This window comes from Colias philodice, chromosome 5, assembly GCF_061535455.1.
Source record: "Colias philodice isolate Cphi_HAF_F1 chromosome 5, ilColPhil1 Martin Lab GWU primary, whole genome shotgun sequence".
NCBI classification, from domain to species: Eukaryota; Metazoa; Arthropoda; class Insecta; order Lepidoptera; family Pieridae; genus Colias; species Colias philodice.
The window spans coordinates 1647377-1670563 of NC_143090.1; the positions used below are offsets into that span (position 1 = coordinate 1647377).

A 23187-nucleotide genomic window follows, 5' to 3' on the forward strand; every position below is an offset into this window, starting at 1 on the left:
GTTCGTCTATAGTCTATGCTTTTTTAATCTGTGGCTACTACAAACGTCTTCTTCCTCTAAACGTGTTGTACTCATAGATTCAGGGTGTTCTCTGGTTGTTGATATTTTCCATAAAATTAAAAAAGTCGCCAAATTTTCATTAACACGTTGAACGCCAAGCGGCCCACCGGTGGGCGATTCAAGCCAACCCGTTCAGGCTTAGTGGAAATCATCAATACCGTCATTTTTCGCTAAAGTAAATATCGACACAAAACAATAAAAAATGACTTAATTTGCATATTTAATTTAATTTTATCAATTTTTCGTGATATTTTCTTAAGGAAACTTGTAATCGGTCACCGGTGACCCCCGTGGCCTGGTGGTATAAAATGTTGATATTACGTCTGCAGGGGCCGCGGGGTCACCGCGCCGCCCACCCCGCGCGCCCGCGCATCCTTCTCGCGCGATGTAAGTTATCCCCGCAAGCCGCATTTAGTGAACGTACAGTGATGATAGAACACGTGCACGTGTTATTATTTACTTTCGTTATTCCGATGTTTTGATAATCTCTTTTATAAGAATTTACGTAAAATTGCTGTGGTTATGATGGATTATGACTTTGAAGATTTTGAATTAACTCAAGAAGACTTAACGGAACTTGAAAATGTAGAAATAAATTTTCTAAATAATAGCTTCCAGCTCAGTTCTGATGACGAACTGATAGTCCGACCATCACGGCATAAGCGACGTCGTTGTGTTATACTGTCAGATAGTGACGAAAGTGATGCCGAAAATATCACTATTAGGGTTACCCCTGATATTTCAGGTAAGCAATTTATTTTCAACTATTTAACTAACCTATATTTGAGTTGTTTATTTCAATAGTTTATGGCTGGTATCACTTGTTCTAAAGCGAATTTAACATTAACTTAAATTATTTTACTAGTATTTTTTTACCCAACTGCAAGAAAAAAGGTTATGTTTTAATAGATTTTTTATTTAAGTATTTACCTACCTAATAATTGATTCACAATTCTTCGGCAATCGGGCAAAAATAAAAGTGTCATGCCATGCTTGTATTGTAAAAGATGAATTAAAATGTATTTCATTACAAACTTTTCAAATAAACCCTCAAATTATTGACTTTGTATTCCTAACAAATAAATATATAATTATGCAGGTAATACACGATCTTCAGGAGTATGGACAGCACCCAAAGGTAACCAAAGAAGTATCATACCTTTTACTGAAAATCCTGGCCTTACACCTCATCTTCGCTTTAGCATGTGTTACGAATCTCCTGCAGCTTTTTATAAACTAATGGTGTCGGATGAAATTTTTGAACTCATAGCTGACTGTACTAACAAATTTGCTTTAGAAAAAATTGCATATGGCAATGAAGCTTCTAAGTTTGCACGGCTTCGTAAGTGGATTCCTACACACTCCACTGAAATTAAAAAGTTTTTTGGGTTACTATTGTTCATGGGTATTGTAAAACTTCCCAGAATAGCGGACTATTGGTCTAAAGACCCAATAATATGCCAATCATATCCTCGAACGATTATGTCACGCAATCGTTTTGAGCTGCTGCTACAAATGTTGCATTTTTCTACCGAAGACGAACTTAATAAATTAGATAGGCTTCATCGTATACGTAAGCTTTTGAATGATTTGAATGAGAATTTTCAAAAAAATTATACTCCAGCTGAAGACTTGTGCATCGACGAAAGCGTTGTCCCATTTCGTGGCAGAATTATTTTCCGTCAATACAACAAGCAGAAACGACACAAATATGGAATAAAAGAATTTAAATTGTGCACTGTTCCCGGATATACGTACAAGGTTAACGTATACGCCGGCAAAAACAATGAAACCACAAACAATACCCCATCTAATGTGGTCATGGAGTTATGCAGTGATCTCTTCAATAAGGGTCATACACTCTATACCGATAATTGGTACACCAGTTTAGATTTGGCCCGAAAACTCTTAGAGAAGGAAACCCACTTAGTTGGCACGCTAAGAAAAAACAGGAAACATCTACCAAAGACAGTTATTTCCACTAAGCTCAAAAAGGGGGCATATATAGCAAAGGAAAGCACAGATGGTATAACTGTCATGAAATGGCGAGACAAGAGGGAAGTTCTTGTTTTGTCGACAAAGCACTCTACGAGATTCCATACAGTAACAAAACGTGGAAAAATAGTTTCAAAACCCAAAATTATATGTGATTATAATAGAGCAAAAGGGGCCGTTGATTTGTCGGACCAAATGGCTGCCTATTCTACACCTTTGCGTAAGTCAGTTAAATGGTACAAGAAACTGGCGATAGATCTTCTTTTAAATACTGCTATCGTTAATGCTTTGACGTTGTATAAAAATGTAACAAAAAAAAGCATTCAAATCGTAGATTTCAGAAAACAGTTATTGGAGCATCTATGTCAGAAACTACAAGAACCTGAAGTCCTCGTAAGACCGAGAAGAATAAAACATGTTTTATCAAAAAGAGATGGTATGGTGAGGGTAGCTAGAAGAACTTGTCGTGAGTGCTACAAAGAGATAGCTTCAACCATGGGTAGCAAGATTGCTAAAAATAAGTCACAAAAAGTGATCACTTATTGCGAACAATGTCCCTCCAAACCATCACTTTGCTTGCCCTGTTTCAATAAACTTCACTAATAATATGTATTTTTTTTATATTTCATTCTACTTTAATATCTTTAGGTCATATAATTGTTAACCAGTTTTATCCACAAATAAACGCAACACAAATTATACATTTTTTTATTCTGTTTTAGAGCAACCCTAACATCTTCTAAGAAATTCGCTGTAATTTTTTATCTTCTCTAAATATTAAAAAACCAAGCTGTTTTGGTCGTTGAACAGGGCCACGCGGGTCACATCTTTACCATTTTTATTCAATATTAATGCCCCGTGGCTTGTAATCAACGTTTGATGTGAACACCTCGCTCCGGTCACGGGTGTCCTCCGTGGCCCGAACAGTTCAATACAGGGTGGCCCACCGGTGTCCCCTGTGGCCCAAATGACTAACTGCCATTTTTTGCTCGGCGTTTAACGTGTTAAATTGAAAAACGCATATTTTGGATAGAACGTGTTTATCGTCTAGTTTCGGTGATTAAATAAAAAATAGAAAATCAAAATCATCTCTTAGTTTGATTCTGACCTTAGAGAGATGATTGATTTTTACGAGTGCTGTGAAAAAAAAGATATCAAAAAAAATGTGAAAGGAATTCCTTCTCTATCCTTTTGTGAAGTTATATGAGATTTTGTTATGACTTTAATATTTAAAAAGTATGTTTTTAACATTATGATTTTTTCCGAATACTTATTTAAAGTATATTATGCAGATTTTAGATTATATACGTCTTTAAAGTTCTCTATCTTTCTGTTTAAGTTTCAAATTGATTGCTGTATTTAAACCTGTTAAGGGTCCAAATATAACATCTGGAGCCGTATTATGATGTCTTATTTCCAGACAGTTTACGCCGTGAATTGGACTGACTGGCAAATTCATATTATGCTCACAGTAACCAGCCATGCTGAACTAGCTGTTCCCCGCGGTTTCACCCGCATTGCTCCGCTCCTGTTGGTCTTAGCGTGATGATATATAGCCTATAGTTTTCGATAAATGGGCTATCTTACAACGAAATAATTGTTCAAATCGGACCAGTAGTTCCTGAGATTATAGTATAGATATGAATTTTCCAGTCAGTTCAATACACGGCGTAAACTGACTGGGAATAAGAGGTCATAATACGGCCCCTGTAATATAATGTCCTCATAATTTATATAAACATTGAATGAAAATACATCCTACAAATTTGTAGAAATTCTTATCTTAGTCTCGAATGAATGAATTGAAATGATTATTCAGTATGTAGTTAAAAAATTAAAATTATTTTTGTGGTACTAATTACGGAAAAACCTTAATATTTTAAAGGATACAAATGTCCCATAAGTATATAAAATAAATACATTATTAAAAATAACACTTCTGCGAATTGAGCTACTTTTTGCTATTTCTACAAATCCCATCCAAATCTGTTTACGTATTTCTAAGATTATAGTTATAATGTAATCAAACTTATTAGCAGTTGTGTAAAACCTTTTGGAAAATTCTCTTTTAAATCTAATGCGTATTTAAACTGAGTAAGTTAGATGTCCTTTTATGGACCATGGGTGACGCCCAGTAGTTATTATCGTAATTATACCTATATACAAATGATATTAAATGTTTCAAATGTAATCTCTCGTGCCCTTTAGATGTAATGTATAGATTTTATATGTTTGTTACGTGTTTATGTATATATCGTATCTGCTGTGTTATTGGGAATGAAGTTGAATGAGATTATAGGCGTGAAATTTTTAGAGAAACCATTTTGGAAAGTTTCTGTAAGAGGTTTTAAAACATAACTTAACTTAGTAGTTACTTAAAATTGAAATGTAAAAGTAAAATATGCAACATCTGCATTTTGTATATTCGTTCAGACAATCAAACGACAATATAAAATAGTACGAATATGGTACCATAAATGAGTATTATACAGTTATACACCAGTGGCGGTACGTTCATACAAGCCGAAAAGCCCGGCTTGCCTTAGAAATTCGCTACGAGATAGGAAAATAACCAAATTACGTTTGAATATTCGCGCGCAATGAGCAGTTCATAATTTGGTCCGAAATTCAATGAAAACTCACTTACAATATAATATATAATACGCCTAGCATAAAACAATGACGAATTCGAGTAAACTTTTAATTTCATCCTTCTTCCTATCAGCATAAGGTCGTACCTTTTATTTTGATGTTACAATCTAAATTGGATGGATTATAACATGTAGTTGTCTCGCTTGCACGCGTGGGCTTTTACCGGGCTTTGCGCTCATCTCTTCTAACGTATGAAATTTCGTCTAAGTAGCTACATACCTAGCCATAGAATTCTATAGCAATCTGTATGGAAAATAAAGCCACGATAAAGCCCGGCTTTAACAGTGTGAAGATAGTTACGATTGCGCGAACGAACGTCGTGAATATTATTGTTATTAGGTATAGTTTGTTTGAGCGGGTGATTATATCGGTGTAATTTAGGTTATGTTTTTCGAATTTTGTGATAAAATGAGTGTCGCGACAGCAGATTGTGTTGTAAATTGTGATGGTTTGCTTTGTGCTCAGCGGGGGAAAGGTAAAATCATTAAACTTTACTGAAAAACATCAATTAATTTCTTCATAAAAACCAACTCCCGATTTGTGCATTACCCAAACAGCGGTATTTCTTTAGAAATTTGCGGCACGAATTAAGGGGGGGGAGGGGAGGGAAAGGGAGGGGGGAGGTAAGGAGAGACCCCCTATAAAGTGGGGGGGGGTGCGGAAACCCCCCCTTCTATTTTTTTTTTATATTTTTTTGAGATTATATTTATACTAGCTTTCCGCCCGCGGCTTCGCCCGCTTCGTCTAAAATATAATAAATTATATACTAAAACCTTCCTCTTGAATCACTCTATCTATTAAAAAAAACCGCATCAAAATCCGTTGCATAGTTTTAAAGATTTAAGCATACATAGGGACATAGGGACAGAGAAAGCGACTTTGTTTTATACCATGTATGTAGTGATGTAGTTAGAAATATATCGAAGATTATGGGGTTTCTTGACTGCTCCGGCGCTGCAGAACGTGGCGCTTGCCCCCGTGTACCTCGTTGCAGGCAGGAGTCTTCACTCGCCTTCGTAGCTTCGGCTTTTTGGTCGCCTTTGGCGACCAGCCTCAGCCACTCCGGCTCGCTTGACTCTGCCTGCACCTCAGCACACGCGGGCGCCACGCTCCTCCGCGCCTCCGACTTTTTTAATACACTCTAGTGTATGACAGACAAGTACCACGTGGAATCGGGGTGGACAGATTCGGTTCTGTGATTAACAATTTGTGTACAATATACATACAATAAAAACATTTTTTTAAATAATTATTTATTCAAATCTTGTATACATGTTTGATACAATTTACAATGGCAATGAATGGATCCATTTTATTTTTTCCACCGAGCGTCTCCACATATTCTATAATATTATCACCGAAGTTTGCTGGGTGGTTATAGTTATCTTTTTTTAAAAATCTTTTTACATCATGCCACTGGGACTCAAATGGGTCAGGGGCAACAAATAGGTTGTCTGGGTCTGAGTGATTAACTTTTTTATGAGCATATCCATATCCCCAAACAATCATATGCTCGCCAATAATCCATATGAATTGTTGTCCACTCAGCAACATGCTTTTGAATGAACTATGGTTTTTAATATGTACATTAAGACATTTCTTATCTCTTTCAAACACAATTCTTGTAGTTTTGTCAATGTAACTCAAACAATTTTGAACATAATCTCGAAAATTAAAAAAAAAGATTTCTCTGTAATCACACGTTTCCTCACGAAAAGCCGCTAATGTATGTTTCGGGGCATCATTATCGATCGATAAAAATTAAAATCGCGCCGAAATTCGTGCCGCACGTTTCTAAAGTCAACCCCAAACAGCTAGTAAGTCACATAAACGAAATTTTAATTAAAATATGTTTACGAATTAATCGATTTCATGAATAAGAATTGCTTAGAAGCCCCAGCTGTTGAAACTTGCACATTTGGTACTTGGTAGTTATGATTTCTGCTAGTAGGTATAAGGTAGTTCTTCCACGGAGCGTGCTTTCTCATCGTTAAATCGAATTCATAGTTACGTATTTAAGAAATACACAAGGCCAAGAACACCTTATTGAATTATCAATAATTGAAAGTTGTTAGGTAATTGAATTCTAAAACAATCACCTACTTTCTTCCGATTCCGATTCCGATGTTATAAAATCATTCCTTCAGAAGATTGCCGTTTTGAATTATTAGAATATAAATGATCTGTTCAATTTTATTAATAATATAATGTCATACAGTTTAATAATTATAATTTATCGATTTTAATGATAAACGTTTGACTCAACTGTTAACGGGCGCGCGTGAAAATTTAGAAGATTTGATTCGGTAATTACACAGTATAGGTACCTACCTTAGGAAGGTTTCTAATTCAAGAAAAGGGTACCCAGCAAAAACTTTGGGCTTGCCCAGTCCTTACACCCTAGGCACGCCACTGTTATACACATTCAAAATACTCGTGACGGTGAAATACAAAAAAAAAATATCATGAACTTACAGAATTTTTTTTTGGAAACCTCTGTTTGAAAATTAACTCACTGTATTTGGCTGTGATTTCCTGTATTTTATTTCCAAATTCTACTCAAATCTAAACTAATCTCTCTTAAATACCTCGACGAAAAATAGCTTAAAAATCTTACTAGGTAAATAAAAAAATAACAATGTTCCCAATATCATGGTCACATATTTATAAGGATTGGATATTATTGGATGTTTGTGAAAAAAATATTTATGTCGTAAAATTATTTCTGTGGATGTACTTATAAAAGAAAAGATATTATTTTTAAATTATATTTATTTATCACGATATAGTAATTTTGAATAGCTATAGACGGTAATAGACCCCTAGTATTTATACCTTATTCTGACCATAATTACATATCAAGTGCATTTAAGGTTTTATAGTTATTTTATTCTTCAATTAATTCCGTATTTTTTTGTTAAAACTAACTATAAAATTGCTACATTATTTTTTTATTATGTTTTGACAAATTGGTCTATACACTTAATATAAATTCTGAACATATATTTTTTTAAACTTACTCCTTTCTCTTTTAATAACGTTACTATTATAAATTTTTGGTTTTACTAAAGAGTAGGTAAAAGAGAAAGATATATCGTGCAAGTGAGATGGATGATAATCATAATGCGATTATTTATTGGAACAGTTTAAACGTTCTGGTACATTTATCTGTAAGTTCTAGAACAATAAAAAAATATTGTATTATGTAGTTTTTTTATATTATTTTATCAGTTTAAATGTGGAATGGTTTTAAGAGATGGTTTTACAGCCAGAATGTTAAAAGATAAGTCAATGTTGCGTAAAATGTTAAAGTGTATTACTTAGTTTTATAAAATATATTTATTGGATATTGAAGGGTATTTATATAGATGTTTGTGACTCTTGTTAAGTAATGTATGTTCTGATTCTAGACATAAACAAATATAATCTGTTTGAAATAAATTGTTTTATTTTACAAACCATTCGTTTGTACTTAACCTGTTGTTTTATTTATATTGGACACATTTATAAATATCTGAAATAATTGCTTCCATAAAATTCAGTTCTATGAAAGAAAGACAGCATTTTCCAAAAATTGTTTTCGGAATTGATCAAAAGATTATCTTTTATAATGATTATCGTCATGTAACTGGTAAAAGCACCTCTGTATTAGTCAATCTATCATAGACTAAAACTTGTCCAATAAAAACTGCTTGTAACTGCTGATAATACTACGCCTCCTTCAATGTGACAACATTTTGTCATTCAAAGCATTCCTACCGTCATGGCCTGTCAGAATTGCATGAAAATTAGATAAATTTACGTACACGACTGGTGGTTACACTATGTCGTGATGTTATAATTATATGTATTTTTGTTCCAAATTCTACGATCATGGTAAGTATCGATTCTCCTTAATTTATTGAATAAATGCTTACACTAATGTTCCCGTCCCCACAGGATGATGAAATCGAAGATATCGTTGGCGAAGTAAATTACACAGACTCACAAAAAAGTGTAACCACATCAAACGTGTACTCTTTCGACTTCACTGACAGCAGTTCAGACAGAAACAACTCTTCAAGCAAAGAAACATACGTTATAGAATGCGATAGTGACGACAGCGATAAAACATTCCAAATTGATCAAATGGAAGGTACAATTGACCTTAGAGATAAAGCAGCAACTCGTGTTAAAGTAAAACAAGACAAAATCATCCATAAACATGAACCAAGCATAATCGACAGGTCAGTTGGATCAAGCTCGCATCAATGCTCTATAGTCGCTCAGGAAATTTTCACACAAACTAGCAAAACCATATTTGAACTAGCCCAAAATGAAAAGAGGACGAGTCCTGTAAAATTTGGTGAACAGAATACACTGGAAACGCAAACTTCAATTTTATCCTTTACAGAAAACAGAACTGTGGAGTACCGTATACGTGTGATGGGAGATAATTCCATTTTCCATACAAATAATGCTTTAGTGTATAATTCTATTATCCCCACACAAGTTATAACCACAACATTAGAGGATAAATCTTCCACTATACTAAATTCTGAAAACGAGGCAGACATGTCTAAAGATTACCTTACAGATGAGACTTCTAAAGACAAAATGATCAAATTTATCGATGATATATCAAATGAAAGTTCGAGCGAGGAAGTTAACATAACGCAATATGAAAATTCTAGTGAATTTGAAACTTCCAAGTATTCTGATATGGAAGAGGATTCGTTGATAGAAAACAATTACCGAGCAGAAACTGAGCGTAGTCAAGATAAATTGAGCATCAATAGTGATATCCCTAAGTCTATTGACAATGATATTGAAGAGCTTTATAGTAAATTATCCCATAGTGTAAATCCAACTCCTCAACCAGAAAGTGATATGCAGTCAGTCATACCAAACGTTGGTATATTAACTCCAGTGACAGAAGAAACTAATTTAAAAGTTGATGGCATGACCGAAATGACTGCAAGTTTGCACACTCTTAATAGACCTCAAGAAGAAAACGATCAATTTAAAATTAAAAATACGCTTGATGATGCACAAGAAAAAGATAAATTTAGACTACCACCAATCCTAAATAATTTCTCATGTCCCAACAGCCCGTTAAACTTTTTATTTTCAAATGGATCTAATAAATTAATTAAAAATAGCACGCTTCCTTTAGTCGCTGAAGATCATAGAGAAAAATCGTTTAATAGGTGGGAAATAGATACCAAGGGCTTAGCATCTGGCGAGAGTCATTTTATTAATTACAGAAACGGTTAGTTTAATTTACATTGAATAAGTAAAACTCAAAATTCTAACATTAAGTAATTGAGTAATGAATTTATTAGACGCAACGCTCCAAAACGATTCAATTCAGTTACCACCAATACACATAGAGGGTCCATTAAAAAAAGCTACTATGGTCGGAAAACAAGTGAAGCGGAGCAACGAAATACAATCTGAAAAACCTAGTGATACAATTAGTATTAAAGGAAGAATCAGAGAGCTCAAGATTAACCAAAGACGACAGAGGTATATGTTTTATAAGTCGAGGTAATAGACTACAAGCCCGCATAGGACAAAAATATGGGTCAAATGAACCACCAGGGGACATATCTAGAACGATAGCAGAGCAAAAAATAATAAGATTCATCACTATGCCGTCACTTGTAAGCTGTCCAACTGAGTGCAGATGAGAATTGAAAAGTACAGGTAGACTCGGTAAATTTTGGTCATATATTTTTGTACGGCATTCTTAACCATCGATAGATCCATTAAAAATAATAAGAAACCGCTCAGTGCCGTACAAAAATGGTGGTCCACCAAGTCGGAATTTTTATTTAATTTCCGAGAGTTACCGGGGGTAAATTTGGTCATTTGACCATGTACGGCATCTGTGTCATACTATTGCTATACTGCTTTTAATCCATTACTCCGCAACGCCGTACAAAAATCATGGGGACAAGGGGAAAAAATCGAGAGATGCAATCCCCTCTCTTTCCCCACTCCAGGGGGTCATTTGACTAAGTACGGCTTCGGTTCCAAAACATTATCTAGCACTCAAAAGTACTATTAAAAGCAATGCCGTCAAAAAATAATTGTTCTTTTAAATGTATACCAATAATCATCTTAATTTCATCGAATTCTTGATATAAAGAGCTGTAAGGTCATTTGACCCTGTACGGGAACTTTTTTTTTAACATGATATTGTAAAATTCAATTGTTGTATAGTATTGCCGTTCAAAAGAAACCGTTCTAAAAAAAGTTACAGAGAAATGCAAAACCAGAAATTTTGTTAAAGTTTAAACATCGTAGATTAATGAAATATAATAGTTTTCTACACTTTATCCGTTGTTTTAAATAGTATTAACATAGATAAATTAGGAAAAAACGATGCCGTACATTTTTGTGCAGACCACATCTTTTAGGCTGATGAAAGCGACGAAAGCTACAATTTTAAGAGTGCTTTATGGCCATTTGATACAGTACGGCATTAACATATTTTTACCCAACTACGGCAAAGCAAAAGGAGGGTTATGGTTGTTTACAGGTCATGTATGTATGTTCATCTATTCCCTCGTAACTTCTAAACTACTTATCAGAATTGGACAAATGACATATCATTAGAGGCGTCTGAATTGTTCACTGGATAACCAACGACCAGCTAGCTAAAGGCTATATGGGGTTTCACAAAATCTAATGTGGCGCCCTCTAGCGGACAAAACATACAGAGTAAAAAAATAAAGTTAAGATAAATATGCAGTGTTTGGTATCATTTAAAAGCGCTTTACTTGTACATTTTGAATATGTATATATTACTAGCATTTGCTTGTGACTTTACCTGTATTCATGGACTAATTGCATATAATTCACATCTTTTCGTTCATAGCTTTTTTATTAGTTCATCAATTTAACGGAGTCCATTCCACCTGACTCCGACTTTCCAAGGTGATAATTAACCACCTCGAGCTTCTTAATATTAATGTATATTTATATTTTATTATAAAAATATAAAGCAAACATTTCGTTATATGGATTTTTTTCTTTTTCAGATTTTTCCCCTTTGAACCAACGAAAATGTACGGCACATGAAAAAATATTATCTATGCATAAAATACTTTAAAAATAAATTTATTTCATGTTGTGTCAAATGACCCCCTGGAGTGGGGAAAGAGAGGGGATTACAACTCTCGATTTTTTCCCCTTGTCCCCATGATTTTTGTACGGCGTTGCGGAATAATGGATTAAAAGCAGTATAGCAATAGTATGACACAGATGCCGTACATGGTCAAATGACCAAATTTACCCCCGGTAACTCTCGGAAATTAAATAAAAATTCCGACTTGGTGGACCACCATTTTTGTACGGCACTGAGCGGTTTCTTATTATTTTTAATGGATCTATCGATGGTTAAGAATGCCGTACAAAAATATATGACCAAAATTTACCGAGTCTACCTGTACTTTTCAATTCTCATCTGCACTCAGTTGGACAGCTTACAAGTGACGGCATAGTGATGAATCTTATTATTTTTTGCTCTGCTATCGTTCTAGATATGTCCCCTGGTGGTTCATTTGACCCATATTTTTGTCCTATGCGGGCTTGTAGTCTATAAGTTACGACAGAAATGTTGTCCCATACCGAAATCATCTATTATCTTTATAACTTCTTCTGTAATAAATTGATACACTTTAAATATTTGTCTACTGCATCATTTACTGCCACACTCATTTATTGGCATTTATTTCGCACTAGCGGTCCGCCCCGGCTTCGCCCGTGGTACATATTTACGTTTTCTCTACATAAAAACCATCCTCGTACTTCAAGGAATATAATATAAAAAGAATTATCGAAATCGGTTCAGCCGTTCTCGAGTTATGCGCTTACCAACACATTTTGCGATTCATTTTTATATATAAGATTTATTGTTAGAAATATTAGGTCTGATGTGAAGAATCTGTTGAAATCAACATTTGAATGTCATATAAGTATCTACACCATTAGCTCAACTGATCTCCACTAAATAGGAGGAAATATTTTCTATATACTATTATACACATATTTGAATATATCTGCCATAAACTTGATAGTTCCTTTTTAAAATATATAGGTTAGAAACTAGTAGAAGTGCATCTCCAAGAAGTACCTGTTCACCGGACGATTCAAAATTAAGTGACACAGCGGAGAGAGGTTGCGATGCGCTTTGTTCTGAGCTGAAGAGACGACTTCAAATTAATTCTTGGTAATATTTCAAAGTTTCAACAGTCAGCTGTTAATTTGGTAAATTTGAACACAGTCAATAGACGTTATTTCGAACAAATTAATACATATTTTATATGAAGGCATTCTTTTCAATGTAGTCGAATAAAAAGCTCTGAACTAATTTACTGCGAGTGTATCGTTAGTTTAATCATTAATCCTTGTTTTATAGTCTTTAGTAAAACCATGGTTCCAAAATAAGGCAATTTAGAAAATTACGAACATCTTATAATCTGCTAGAATATTTTTTCAAGGCGCATCCTATTAAAACGTTGTATATAAACTTAGTTTGATAATTGATATCAGTAGGATTTAATTATACATCACCTGTGTATGGTCCATTATTAATATTCCTTTTTCATTCGTTATTATTCCTAAGATACTGGTGTATCTTATAAAAAGGATATATTCCAATTACGTCACGTTAATTAGACTACCTATCTATTAATTACATAAGTATTATTTCAGGTGCCAAGCTTTAGAAACATTAGAAGAATTACCAAAAGTGTTGGATAAATTTTGGTCTGTTATCACAGAAACACGTATTGCTGATCTGATTCGACAGGTGCATATAATTTTTAAACGACTCTATCAATATAAATACTGTTTATGTAAAAGTATTTAGAACCCGAGATTCAAAATTTTAACAAATAATTACATAACTCTTTTTTTAATCAAGCATTAAAGTATGCAATTTTCTACTAGGGAGGATCTTTAAAAAATAGGGACTTCAATCATATTAGATTTTCCAGTATCAGTTATGTAGTTAATCCGGAGAATTAAAAATCCTGATTCTACAGTTTTTTCTAGTTTTAAAATACATATACTATTTCGTTGCCTATAACAGGTAACTGTGCACGTAGAGTCACCTCGTACGCAAGTAGCGCGGGCGGCATGTCAGACCCTCGCAGAAATCTTGAAGAATACGAACTATACGAAGAAGCCGGTAAACACTTACAGTTTCTGTCGCTATAACTATTTTGTTTGACGAGATAAAAGCCGTCCAATACTATGAAACAATTTCTACTGTCTACATATTATTTGTATTTGTAAATGTTAGGAAATGAAACGCTACCTACGACTATACTTAATAGACTTAATAGTGCCCGTAAACGTACACTCACACTTATTGAGTTAAGGAGCTGCTATAAAATTATTGTTTTTTAACATACTGCCCTACTATGTAACATATTTGAAGACAAATAATAATAATTTAACTAATCTTTAGTAGGTACATAGTTTAATTTGTTAACGGAAGTCCACTTCAGACAATTTCTATATTTGACAAAGCAATTTCACAAATCGGTGATCGACCAATCAAAACTACAATAATATTATGATTGTTTTTGTCGTGTTCCTTAATAATGTCTTTCGTTATTCACAAAATATGTGTACTGAGCTTTAGCTTCGGGTGGAAAGCTTCAAACTTGTATCATTTCGTTATCGGTTTCCACATCTCTAGCCTTTTTGCTTCTTGTCAATATCTCAAGAGTTACTTTCAGGATTTCTACGAAGCGATGGCCATACTTCTGGTGAAGACTGGGAGTTACTGCCGGCCAGTGAGAAGGGCAGCGAACGTCGCACTAGATGACATTGTTTGCAGCGTTGATATAACGCACTCTGTGACCGCTATATGCGTGTATGGAACGGGGTAGGTTTTTATGATTGGCGATTTTTCATAAATAAAGTCCTCAATAAAAGGCTGCCTTAATGCTATATCCAATTGGTAGGAGAGGGTAGGATGCTATTATATAAAAAACTAGCTGCGCTCCGGGGTTTCACTCGCGTGGCTCCGCTTCTGTTGGTCTTAGCGTGATGATATATAGCCTTCCTCGATAAATGGGCTATCCAACACCGAACTACTGGTCCGATTTGAAAGAATTTTTCAAATCGGACCAGTAGTTCTTGAGATTAGCGCGTTCAAACAAACCAACCCTTCAGCTTTATAATATTAGTATAGATAGGGTTTTATTTTAATTTAGTTTATGTTATGTTTTAAACATTAGCCACAAGAGCGCGCTAGTCCGCACGGCGTCATCCCGGCTGCTGGTGGTGTGCGCAGCGCTGGCGGAGGGCGGGCGGCAGCTGCTGCGCGCGCGACCTCCCACCGCGGCAGCAGCTCGCCGGCACGTGCTGCGCGCTATGGCGGACATGCTGCACGACAAGAGCGCGGACACACGGTGGGGACGTCCAACTTAATGCGAACAGAGCCCCACTTGGCGCTTTTTAAATAAAACAAACCCAACTTAACCCATCCCCTTAACCAAACCAAAAATTTCTAATTCCCAATTCTCGGCATTTGTAATCTGAAAACGCTGATTATAAACCGTAAATTATACAAATTAGTATATACCTACGCCAGGCTCGAAAGCGCACTTGTCGCGCGAGTAATGAAAGCGTCTGTCTAGTTACTAGTAGGTTATGATAACGTTTGCTATAAACTCCGAAAAGTGGGGAATAACAATGCAAGAAATTAGGACTCAAGTCTCTTAAAATTTTATTGTTTTATGAAATATAGATTTTTTTATAACACCATCTCATTACATTCAAAATTGTAACTTTTCCAGAAAATACGCGGAACGGCTCTACGCCATGCTCCGCCCGCTAACTAACTTCGAAGCTTATTTCCTCACTGACGTTGATGTAGAAATTGCGTCGAAACAAATGAAGAAGTACGATCAATTGATTAGTTCGAAGCAGAGTTGATTGTATTTAACCCAGTTCATTAAATAATACAGTTGAACCTCGATAACTTAAACCTCGGTAACATAAAAACCTCTGTAACTTCAAAAAATAATATGTTCCCTTCCCATCAGAGCCCAAAACCTCTTTAACTTAAAATACGCAACCTCTATAACTTAAATAAATAATCTCTGTATTGGCCCTCAGTAACTTAAAGAAATGTTTCCACAACCTCTATAATATAAAATTGTTTGTCAATGAGTCATTTTGAGAGTGTCAAAACAAAAGGTTTCGGTATTTATTGCTTGCACGTGTTTACTATGTATTGTTAACGTAAACAATACATTACCTATTGCTTGCTTTATCGAAATTCTTCAAAGCTTTGCGGCGGTTAGCTTTATGACAACAACTTACTTGCATCATAAATTTTTGATTGTTGTCCTGGAAACATCAATTTACTTACTGTGTGATAAAACTGGCTTAAAATGAGTCCAAAAAGAAAACTAACAACCCTCACCTACGCTGATAAATTAAAAGCTATAGAAGCAGTGAAAAATGGATAGACCCTTGATAACCTAAAACCTCTATAACTTAAAATATTTTGTGTTTCCCTTGGACTTTAACTTATCGAGGTTCTACTGTACAATCAAAAATGTCGTTACTCCTATAAGTGTAAGCGAGAGGTCATGCCTATGTGTGAATGGGTTAATGCCACAGGTTAATGCACTCTGGCTTAAATTTTGATTCGATTATTTAATGGCACAGCTATTACATAATTTATATCTGTACTGTTGTTTATGTGTATAGTACCGTGTTGTTTTTCGTCCTACTATAAAAAGAAAACATGTTGATTCAAACAATTTGGTAATTAAATAATTGATAACATAAAAATATAATAACATTTTAATGTTATCAATTATATTTCATCCCTCCTAATTCTAGGTAGAAAAACAGTTATTGTATTTATATTTTGTATTGTATTGTATTTTAATATGTAGAGAGTAACAATAAATTATGAGAAAGTAATTATGTTGTTTTTCTTTTTCTAAATACAAAATAATTGTCGCTACGCACGTAGCACTAAGCTTAGAGCTTAATTATAATCTGTGATTATAATACATTGAAAAAGTGGAACTTATTATATACTATACTAGCGGCCCGCCCCGGCTTCGCCCGTGGTACATATGAAAAATAGATGTTGGCCGATTCTCAGACTTACCCGATATGCACAGAAAATTTCATGAGAATCGGTCCACCCGTTTCGGAGGAGTATGCAGACTAACATTGTGACACGAGAATTTTATATATAAGATAAAAATAAGTCGGGTTTTCCTTCCTGACGCTATAACTCCAGAACGCACAAGCCGATTTCCACGGTTTTGCATTCGTTGGAAAGGTCTCGGGCTCCGTGAGGTATATAGCATAGAAAAGGTATCTCTGGTGGCGAAACGGAGTTCGCCCGGTTTGCTAGTTCGTTATAAATAGAGGACTCATGGTTTCACCCACCTATGCAATAAAGTTAAAATAATATTCTTCTCAATTCGATCAATTTGGTTTGTAGAGTTCACCGTTGGTAGAGCTAGTCTTTGTCGTTTCAAAAAAACCAGATTTCTATGAACGCTTTTCTACCAAACTTCGACTCGACTCGGTCTTCCATTACCTACACATAAAAATAGATATAGGTAAACCAGAATCTGATGGCAATTAGGGAAATCAAAATTTTGAGTGTGCAACCCTAGGGAAAATGGACTGAACGATCTTGATACTGCTTACTTTTTATTTTGTCCTCGATATCATTAGTCACATTACATAAGTGGACAATACTGTACTTAATAATGAGATATCCACTTAATATTATTATATAGGTACATACTTAGTACTTACACATATTACTTTTATCTAGGTAATACATATTATTATTTACATATATATATATATGTATTTGTATATTACATTAAGTTCTATTATTTAACTAGCGGTCCGCCCCGGCTTCGCCCGTGGTACATAGTTTTCTCTACATAAATCATCACTCCTCCATCCGTACTTCAAGGAATATAATAAAAAAAGAATTATCTAAATCGGTCTACCGGTCATGTATATATTAACTAGCGGTCCGCCCCGGCTTCGCCCGTGGTACATATTTACGTTTTCTCTACATAAAAACCATCCTCGTACTTCGAGGAATATAATAAAAAAAGAATTATCGAAATCGGTTCAGCCGTTCTCGAGTTATACGCTTACCAACACATTTTGCGATTCATTTTTATATATAAGACTAGCTGTGCCCGCGACTTCGTCCGCGTGGAATAGTGACTGCATAGTACCTAGTTACTACTTAACACACAATTATTGAGTAAACACGTCTTGAAACACGTACTACCATAAACAACTAAATTATAAGTACTTACAGATTATTTTAAAGTTAAGAAATAAAATAAATAATAACACAAAATAACTGTTAGTAAAATTTATTACTAAACCGAGCTAAAAAACTTAGGTACAAAAGAGTTCAAAATTTCCAGGGTATGGCTATCCTCCCGCTCCCATATCCTTCTACTTTCACAGACTTTCAACTTTTCCCTTTCACCCCTAGTAAATGGCAGAACCGATTTTGATGTAAACCATGTCTAATTGTACCTATATGTACACGTCATATCCTTTCGTTTGGTGCTCCATTTGGATTATTTATCCCCACTATATCACCCCTAAGGTGCCCTATATGTAATAAACAGATGAACCGATTTTGATAAAACATGACTAATTGTAAATCAGACGTCAATTGATATGCCGCTTGAGTATATTATTTGACCATATTCGATTATTCATTCCCACTTTTACCGCTATAATCCAATAAATGGATGAACCGATTTTGATTAAATACCTATGCCTCATTATACCTACTTCTCACGTCATGTCATGCCCTTTCATTTGATATGCCACTTAGGTATATTTGACAAAATTCATTTTTTTATTCTCACTTTTATACCTATATCCAATAAATGGATGAACCAATTTTGATAAAATATGTCTTATTGTACTTTACACGTCATGTCTTTCATTAGATACGTCACTTGAGTATATTTGATAAAATTCATTTATTTATTCCTATCTACTTTTACCCCTATATAAAATAAATGGATGAACCGATTTTGATAAAATTTGACTAATTGCTTCTGACAGGTCGTCTATTTTCATTTGATATATCACTTGGGTATAACTGACAACATTCATTTTTTCCATTCCCACTTTTACCCCTATATATAATAAATGGATGAACCGATTTTGATACACTATATCTAAGAACAACTAATGTAACAAAAAAAAACGCATCTAATTCGTTTTACCCGTTAGCGAGCTACGGTTGCACAGACGGACACGCAAACACACATAGCGGACGTAACACCCCTCTTTTTGCGTTGGGGGTTAAAAATATAATACCTACGACATAATTTAAAAGTCATTTTATGTACAAAATTTACCTAGAAGTAACCATAATGCTATTTGTGCAGGTTTTAGACTTATGAGCAAAAATCTAAATAAAGGTCCTTTGATCCCCCTACTACCCCCTCAGCTAAACCCCCCCCCCCCACGGTACTTTCGATATGATCATCTGGACATGTCAAGGAATAACTTTAGCGTATAATTTACGTAATAAAGTAATTCATGTATAGAATGCCTTAGCAAATGTTCGCCGTGATTACTTAAATGGTCATAACTTTTTTATTTATGAACCGATTGACATGAAATAAACACTAAATGTTAAGTGAAGCTTACCACAATATATTAGTGAAAACCGCATCTAAATCGGATAAGCCGTTTCTGAGATTAGCGTGCACGAACATACAGACAAACAGACAAACAGACAAAAATTTTTTTAACTACAGTTTTGGGTTGAGGATCGATTTAATAATAACACCTGCTAAGTTTTTTTTTTTATATTTTCATTGTACAGACATCACTTTTCTACAATTTTATTATATGTATTGATATTGATGATGATGATGATGATTGATGATTGATAACATAATAAACTAGAATGGTATTACATTATCTGTGGCAGTATTCAACGCACAACTTAGATTTATTTCCATAACTCTTATCCCCTTGTATCCTAACATCACTCTTAGATAATCGGAGTAATATAATTGTTTATAAACATATTATCAATATTCGTTGTTGATAAGAAGTTCAAGCGCACCCGCCAAGTGCACATGCACTAGTATTTAAAACTATTAATAAGTGATGATGAAAGCTATTTTATAATATTATTGCCATGAACGCATGAATAGATTTCCTTGCATTTTCACTGAAGTTATATTGCGATTTAAACTTAAAAAAATACCTATCCTAGGATCGAACCCAGAACGTTGTGATACTCACACAGAAGAAAACTATCCTCTATCCCTCTTCCTACCTTAGGTACTTAAAAAATTACAAAATTTGCTAAAACAGAAAAGATTTAATAACTCTTGTCGGTCGGAAGAATTGTAATCGACTGTCAGCAAAATAAAGAGACATCCTCACTTTAAACGCATAATTTAGGACTTCGTCATAATACATTACGCAAAAAACTCTGTGAAAAAAAACAAACTTATACCTATAACTTAACCTATAAAATAACGAGGTCTAATCATCGAGTCAACAATAGAATATCAGTAACGGGACGCTAGCCTTCTAAAAAAATTCGCAATCCTTCTAGCGTAGATAAGTAAACGTAATTTGAAATTCAGTCTCTAGCAGGTAAAAGCTCTAAATTAACAAATTACATCGGATTTCATATTATATTTCAATAGAAGAATAGTGGAAAAAATAATTGCTAGAACAAATCGACATTGAAAATCGCCGAATCATCTGGATATACTTGCCTTCCTCTCTTGAAATAATATCCGTTCGGGCAGCCAATACACAATATTGGTCATTACCCAGGTTATGAGTCACCGGAATATTCACGAATCGATATAATATAGAAAGTAATATAAATTTTTGCCCTTAAAAAAATTCTTCTCTAATAAAATCCACAAAATAAGTACAACTTCCTCCACAAATTCAAGAAAAAACCTCAGGTACCTAAATTAGAAATGACCAGACTCTTCTGAAGGTCTATTCTCAAACGTATGATGCATTGACTCGAGGACTATATATCAATCAATCTGAATCATTCCATACTGAGCCCTAATAGATACCGCGAATGTCGAGAACGCTCATCTACCAAATTGTCCGAACTGCCTAGAAGATTCCAATTGAGCTTTCGTTGACCACTCGTTGCCGCTGATTGAAATTAAGAAAACATGTCAGCGCATTTCAGACGTGCTCAATAAATTTGTTCCACATTCGAGTATTGATAAGTTGAAAGGGCAGAAATATCTAGAAGCTTTGTTCATACACTCCGGAAATGTTTATTGCCTGTCGAGTGCCGTCGCCTCGTCCTTGCATCGGACTTTCTAGGCGTCCCGAGTTGGGATCCGCGGACGAAAAGCTGCGATGAAGTATCTCGTAAAAACATCGATTGTTTTCAAACATATTTTATCGCTTGGAACTAAAAATACACGTTATGTTTAATCTTATTATTGTCGTTTGTCAATACTTCAATGAAATAACCATAACAGTGTGAAAACCTTGATAACGATAGTTTACGATTGTATTTTACAAACTAAATTGTGTCTAACATATGCAAAAAATACTTAATTATCTTAATTTTGAATTAAAGATACTGCAGACTTAAGTAGGTACTAAACCGTTATTTTTATTAACTTTCAATTTAAAACTTTCTCATATTGACACTGCGCATTACGTCGATCTGGTCCATTCAAACCACTCCACATTTCGACCGATAACTAGCGTATCCTGTAGTATCATGTGGGATACAACGTGCCTGCCTTTAATATGATAATTAAGATGTCGAATAACATTGGTTATTCACCTATCGCCGAGTTATATAGCGGAAGTATAAATAAACTGATACTTGAACTTGGCATATAGAGCATTTACTGATTATAGAGATGAAATAACTACTTTTGAAGTATCATACATTCTAGTTTGGAACAGAATCTTTTAAATTTTGAAAATTAACATTGTGTTTCTCAAAGTTAACTTTTAAATATCCCTACTACAAATACAAAAATTATTATTCCTCTAATTACGTTTTATCTGACTTATTTTTCAAGCTTCTGTAGATACAAGTTCGAGATTTTGCGTAGAACCAATTGTTTGTCTGAAATATCAATCATACGTTCATTAACTACTATCACCATAACACTATAGATATAGCCATAGCCATATAATCCATTTACCAACCATGTTTACCACTGTTTACCATTATCTGCCATCCATTCTATAGAACTCCCTTACTCCTGACTATCTACGCATATCCGAAGCCAAGCGCGTATGCACAATTGACCTTGCCACGTCAGAACCCACCCACGTCGTAAATTATCTTAATGGCGAAAACACTTGCCCTACAGTTAATAACAACAAAGAAATCACGATAAACGGTCACACCATCCGAGCGTAGATGTACGCGTGGACCAACGTCATGATGATTTATAGCTACAGATAAAATATACTTATAACCATTTGTGACCGTTTGATATTCCCAAGTTTATGGAGGAAAACCAGTCAAGTGCGTTGGGGTTTTTAAAAAACTGTATTTGGAAGTTCAATATTCTTTTGGTTAAATCGTTATGGCTGATTTAATAGGCATACTTTTTGCGTCGCGAATCTTCTTGGGCGGATGGATGTATTCATATTTTTGTATCCTAGTCCTACATTTGCGTGAATTAAGGGGTGTTAGGCGGTCAGCGAAAATTCAGCTATTCGGGCCTGAGGTAAGGGGTCCGCGTTTAGTATGGAATCAACGTGCTCGAAACTAAAAATCGTAAGCGCCATTCACATTTTTATCAAAAAGTGAATGAAAATATTTAATATTTTCTAAATCCAAAACAGTCACGAAATCGAGAAAGTAAATAGTAAATACCTATGTATTTGTGATTTTACACGAATTATAAAATACGGTTGTAATGAGCATTTATATATAAATCCTGAAGTTACCTCTAAAATATTAGAGGTAACTTCAGGATTTTTTTTTATCGAGCAAAATTTTTCCAATCGTGTTTTGGAAACAGTCATCCCATCACACATACGTTCTGTAATACATATCTATTAGAAATTTCAGTGCGAAAAACTTCAATATTTTCAATTATAGCTCTTTTTTTTTTTTTTGTTTTTTTTTTTTGTGTGGTGTCTCTCAATGTTAGCCAGAAGGGCTTCTACATTTTAACGCGGACGCGGGGGTGAACTGAAGGTTCACCCTGGTAGCGACATGCACAAGGGCGTCCCCCCTTGACGGGGACCACGAACCTCGGCTTGAGCTGTCGCTTGAGTGGAGGAGGCCAGAAGGGCCCTAATCGGACGGGAATATTATAGCTCATAGAAAACAGTCCGTTTGCCGTTTTCACCTACTAAGGGCCCTTAAGAAATGCATGGTTTTATCCTCTGTAGAGAATATAATGTTTATTAACACGTTCACTGCGGCTTGTCCAGTATCGGGCCATCAGCGACTACACC

At 34.7% G+C, this 23187-nt stretch overlaps 1 protein-coding gene and 1 long non-coding RNA gene across 2 annotated transcripts; both read left to right on the forward strand.

Moving 5' to 3' along the window:
* Window positions 1-3065: 3065 nt before the first annotated feature.
* On the forward strand, window positions 3066-8183 carry LOC149488254 (uncharacterized). Its single transcript, XR_016315635.1, has 2 exons — window positions 3066-4536; window positions 7112-8183. It is a non-coding gene; the product is annotated as an uncharacterized LOC149488254 (long non-coding RNA).
* Window positions 8184-8616: 433 nt separating this feature from the next.
* On the forward strand, window positions 8617-15673 carry LOC149488255 (uncharacterized). Its single transcript, XM_089695276.1, has 8 exons — window positions 8617-9958; window positions 10032-10215; window positions 12794-12925; window positions 13411-13507; window positions 13790-13888; window positions 14445-14593; window positions 14949-15122; window positions 15510-15673. The coding sequence occupies exons 1-8, from the start codon at window positions 8617-8619 to the stop codon at window positions 15646-15648; spliced, it is 2316 nt and encodes a 771-aa protein (XP_089551402.1). The 3' UTR covers window positions 15649-15673.
* The last annotated feature ends 7514 nt before the right edge of the window (window positions 15674-23187 follow it).

What these genes read in the sequence shown, in the direction of transcription:
- LOC149488255 (XM_089695276.1), top strand. Translation starts at nt 8,617, where the DNA reads ATGCTTACACTAATGTTCCCGTCCCCACAGGATGATGAAATCGAAGAT. An exon ending in TTGCTGATCTGATTCGACAG is followed by an intron (nt 13,508 to 13,789) that starts GTGCATATAATT and finishes TGCCTATAACAG; the next exon opens with GTAACTGTGCACGTAGAGTC. An exon ending in ATATGCGTGTATGGAACGGG is followed by an intron (nt 14,594 to 14,948) that starts GTAGGTTTTTAT and finishes TTTAAACATTAG; the next exon opens with CCACAAGAGCGCGCTAGTCC.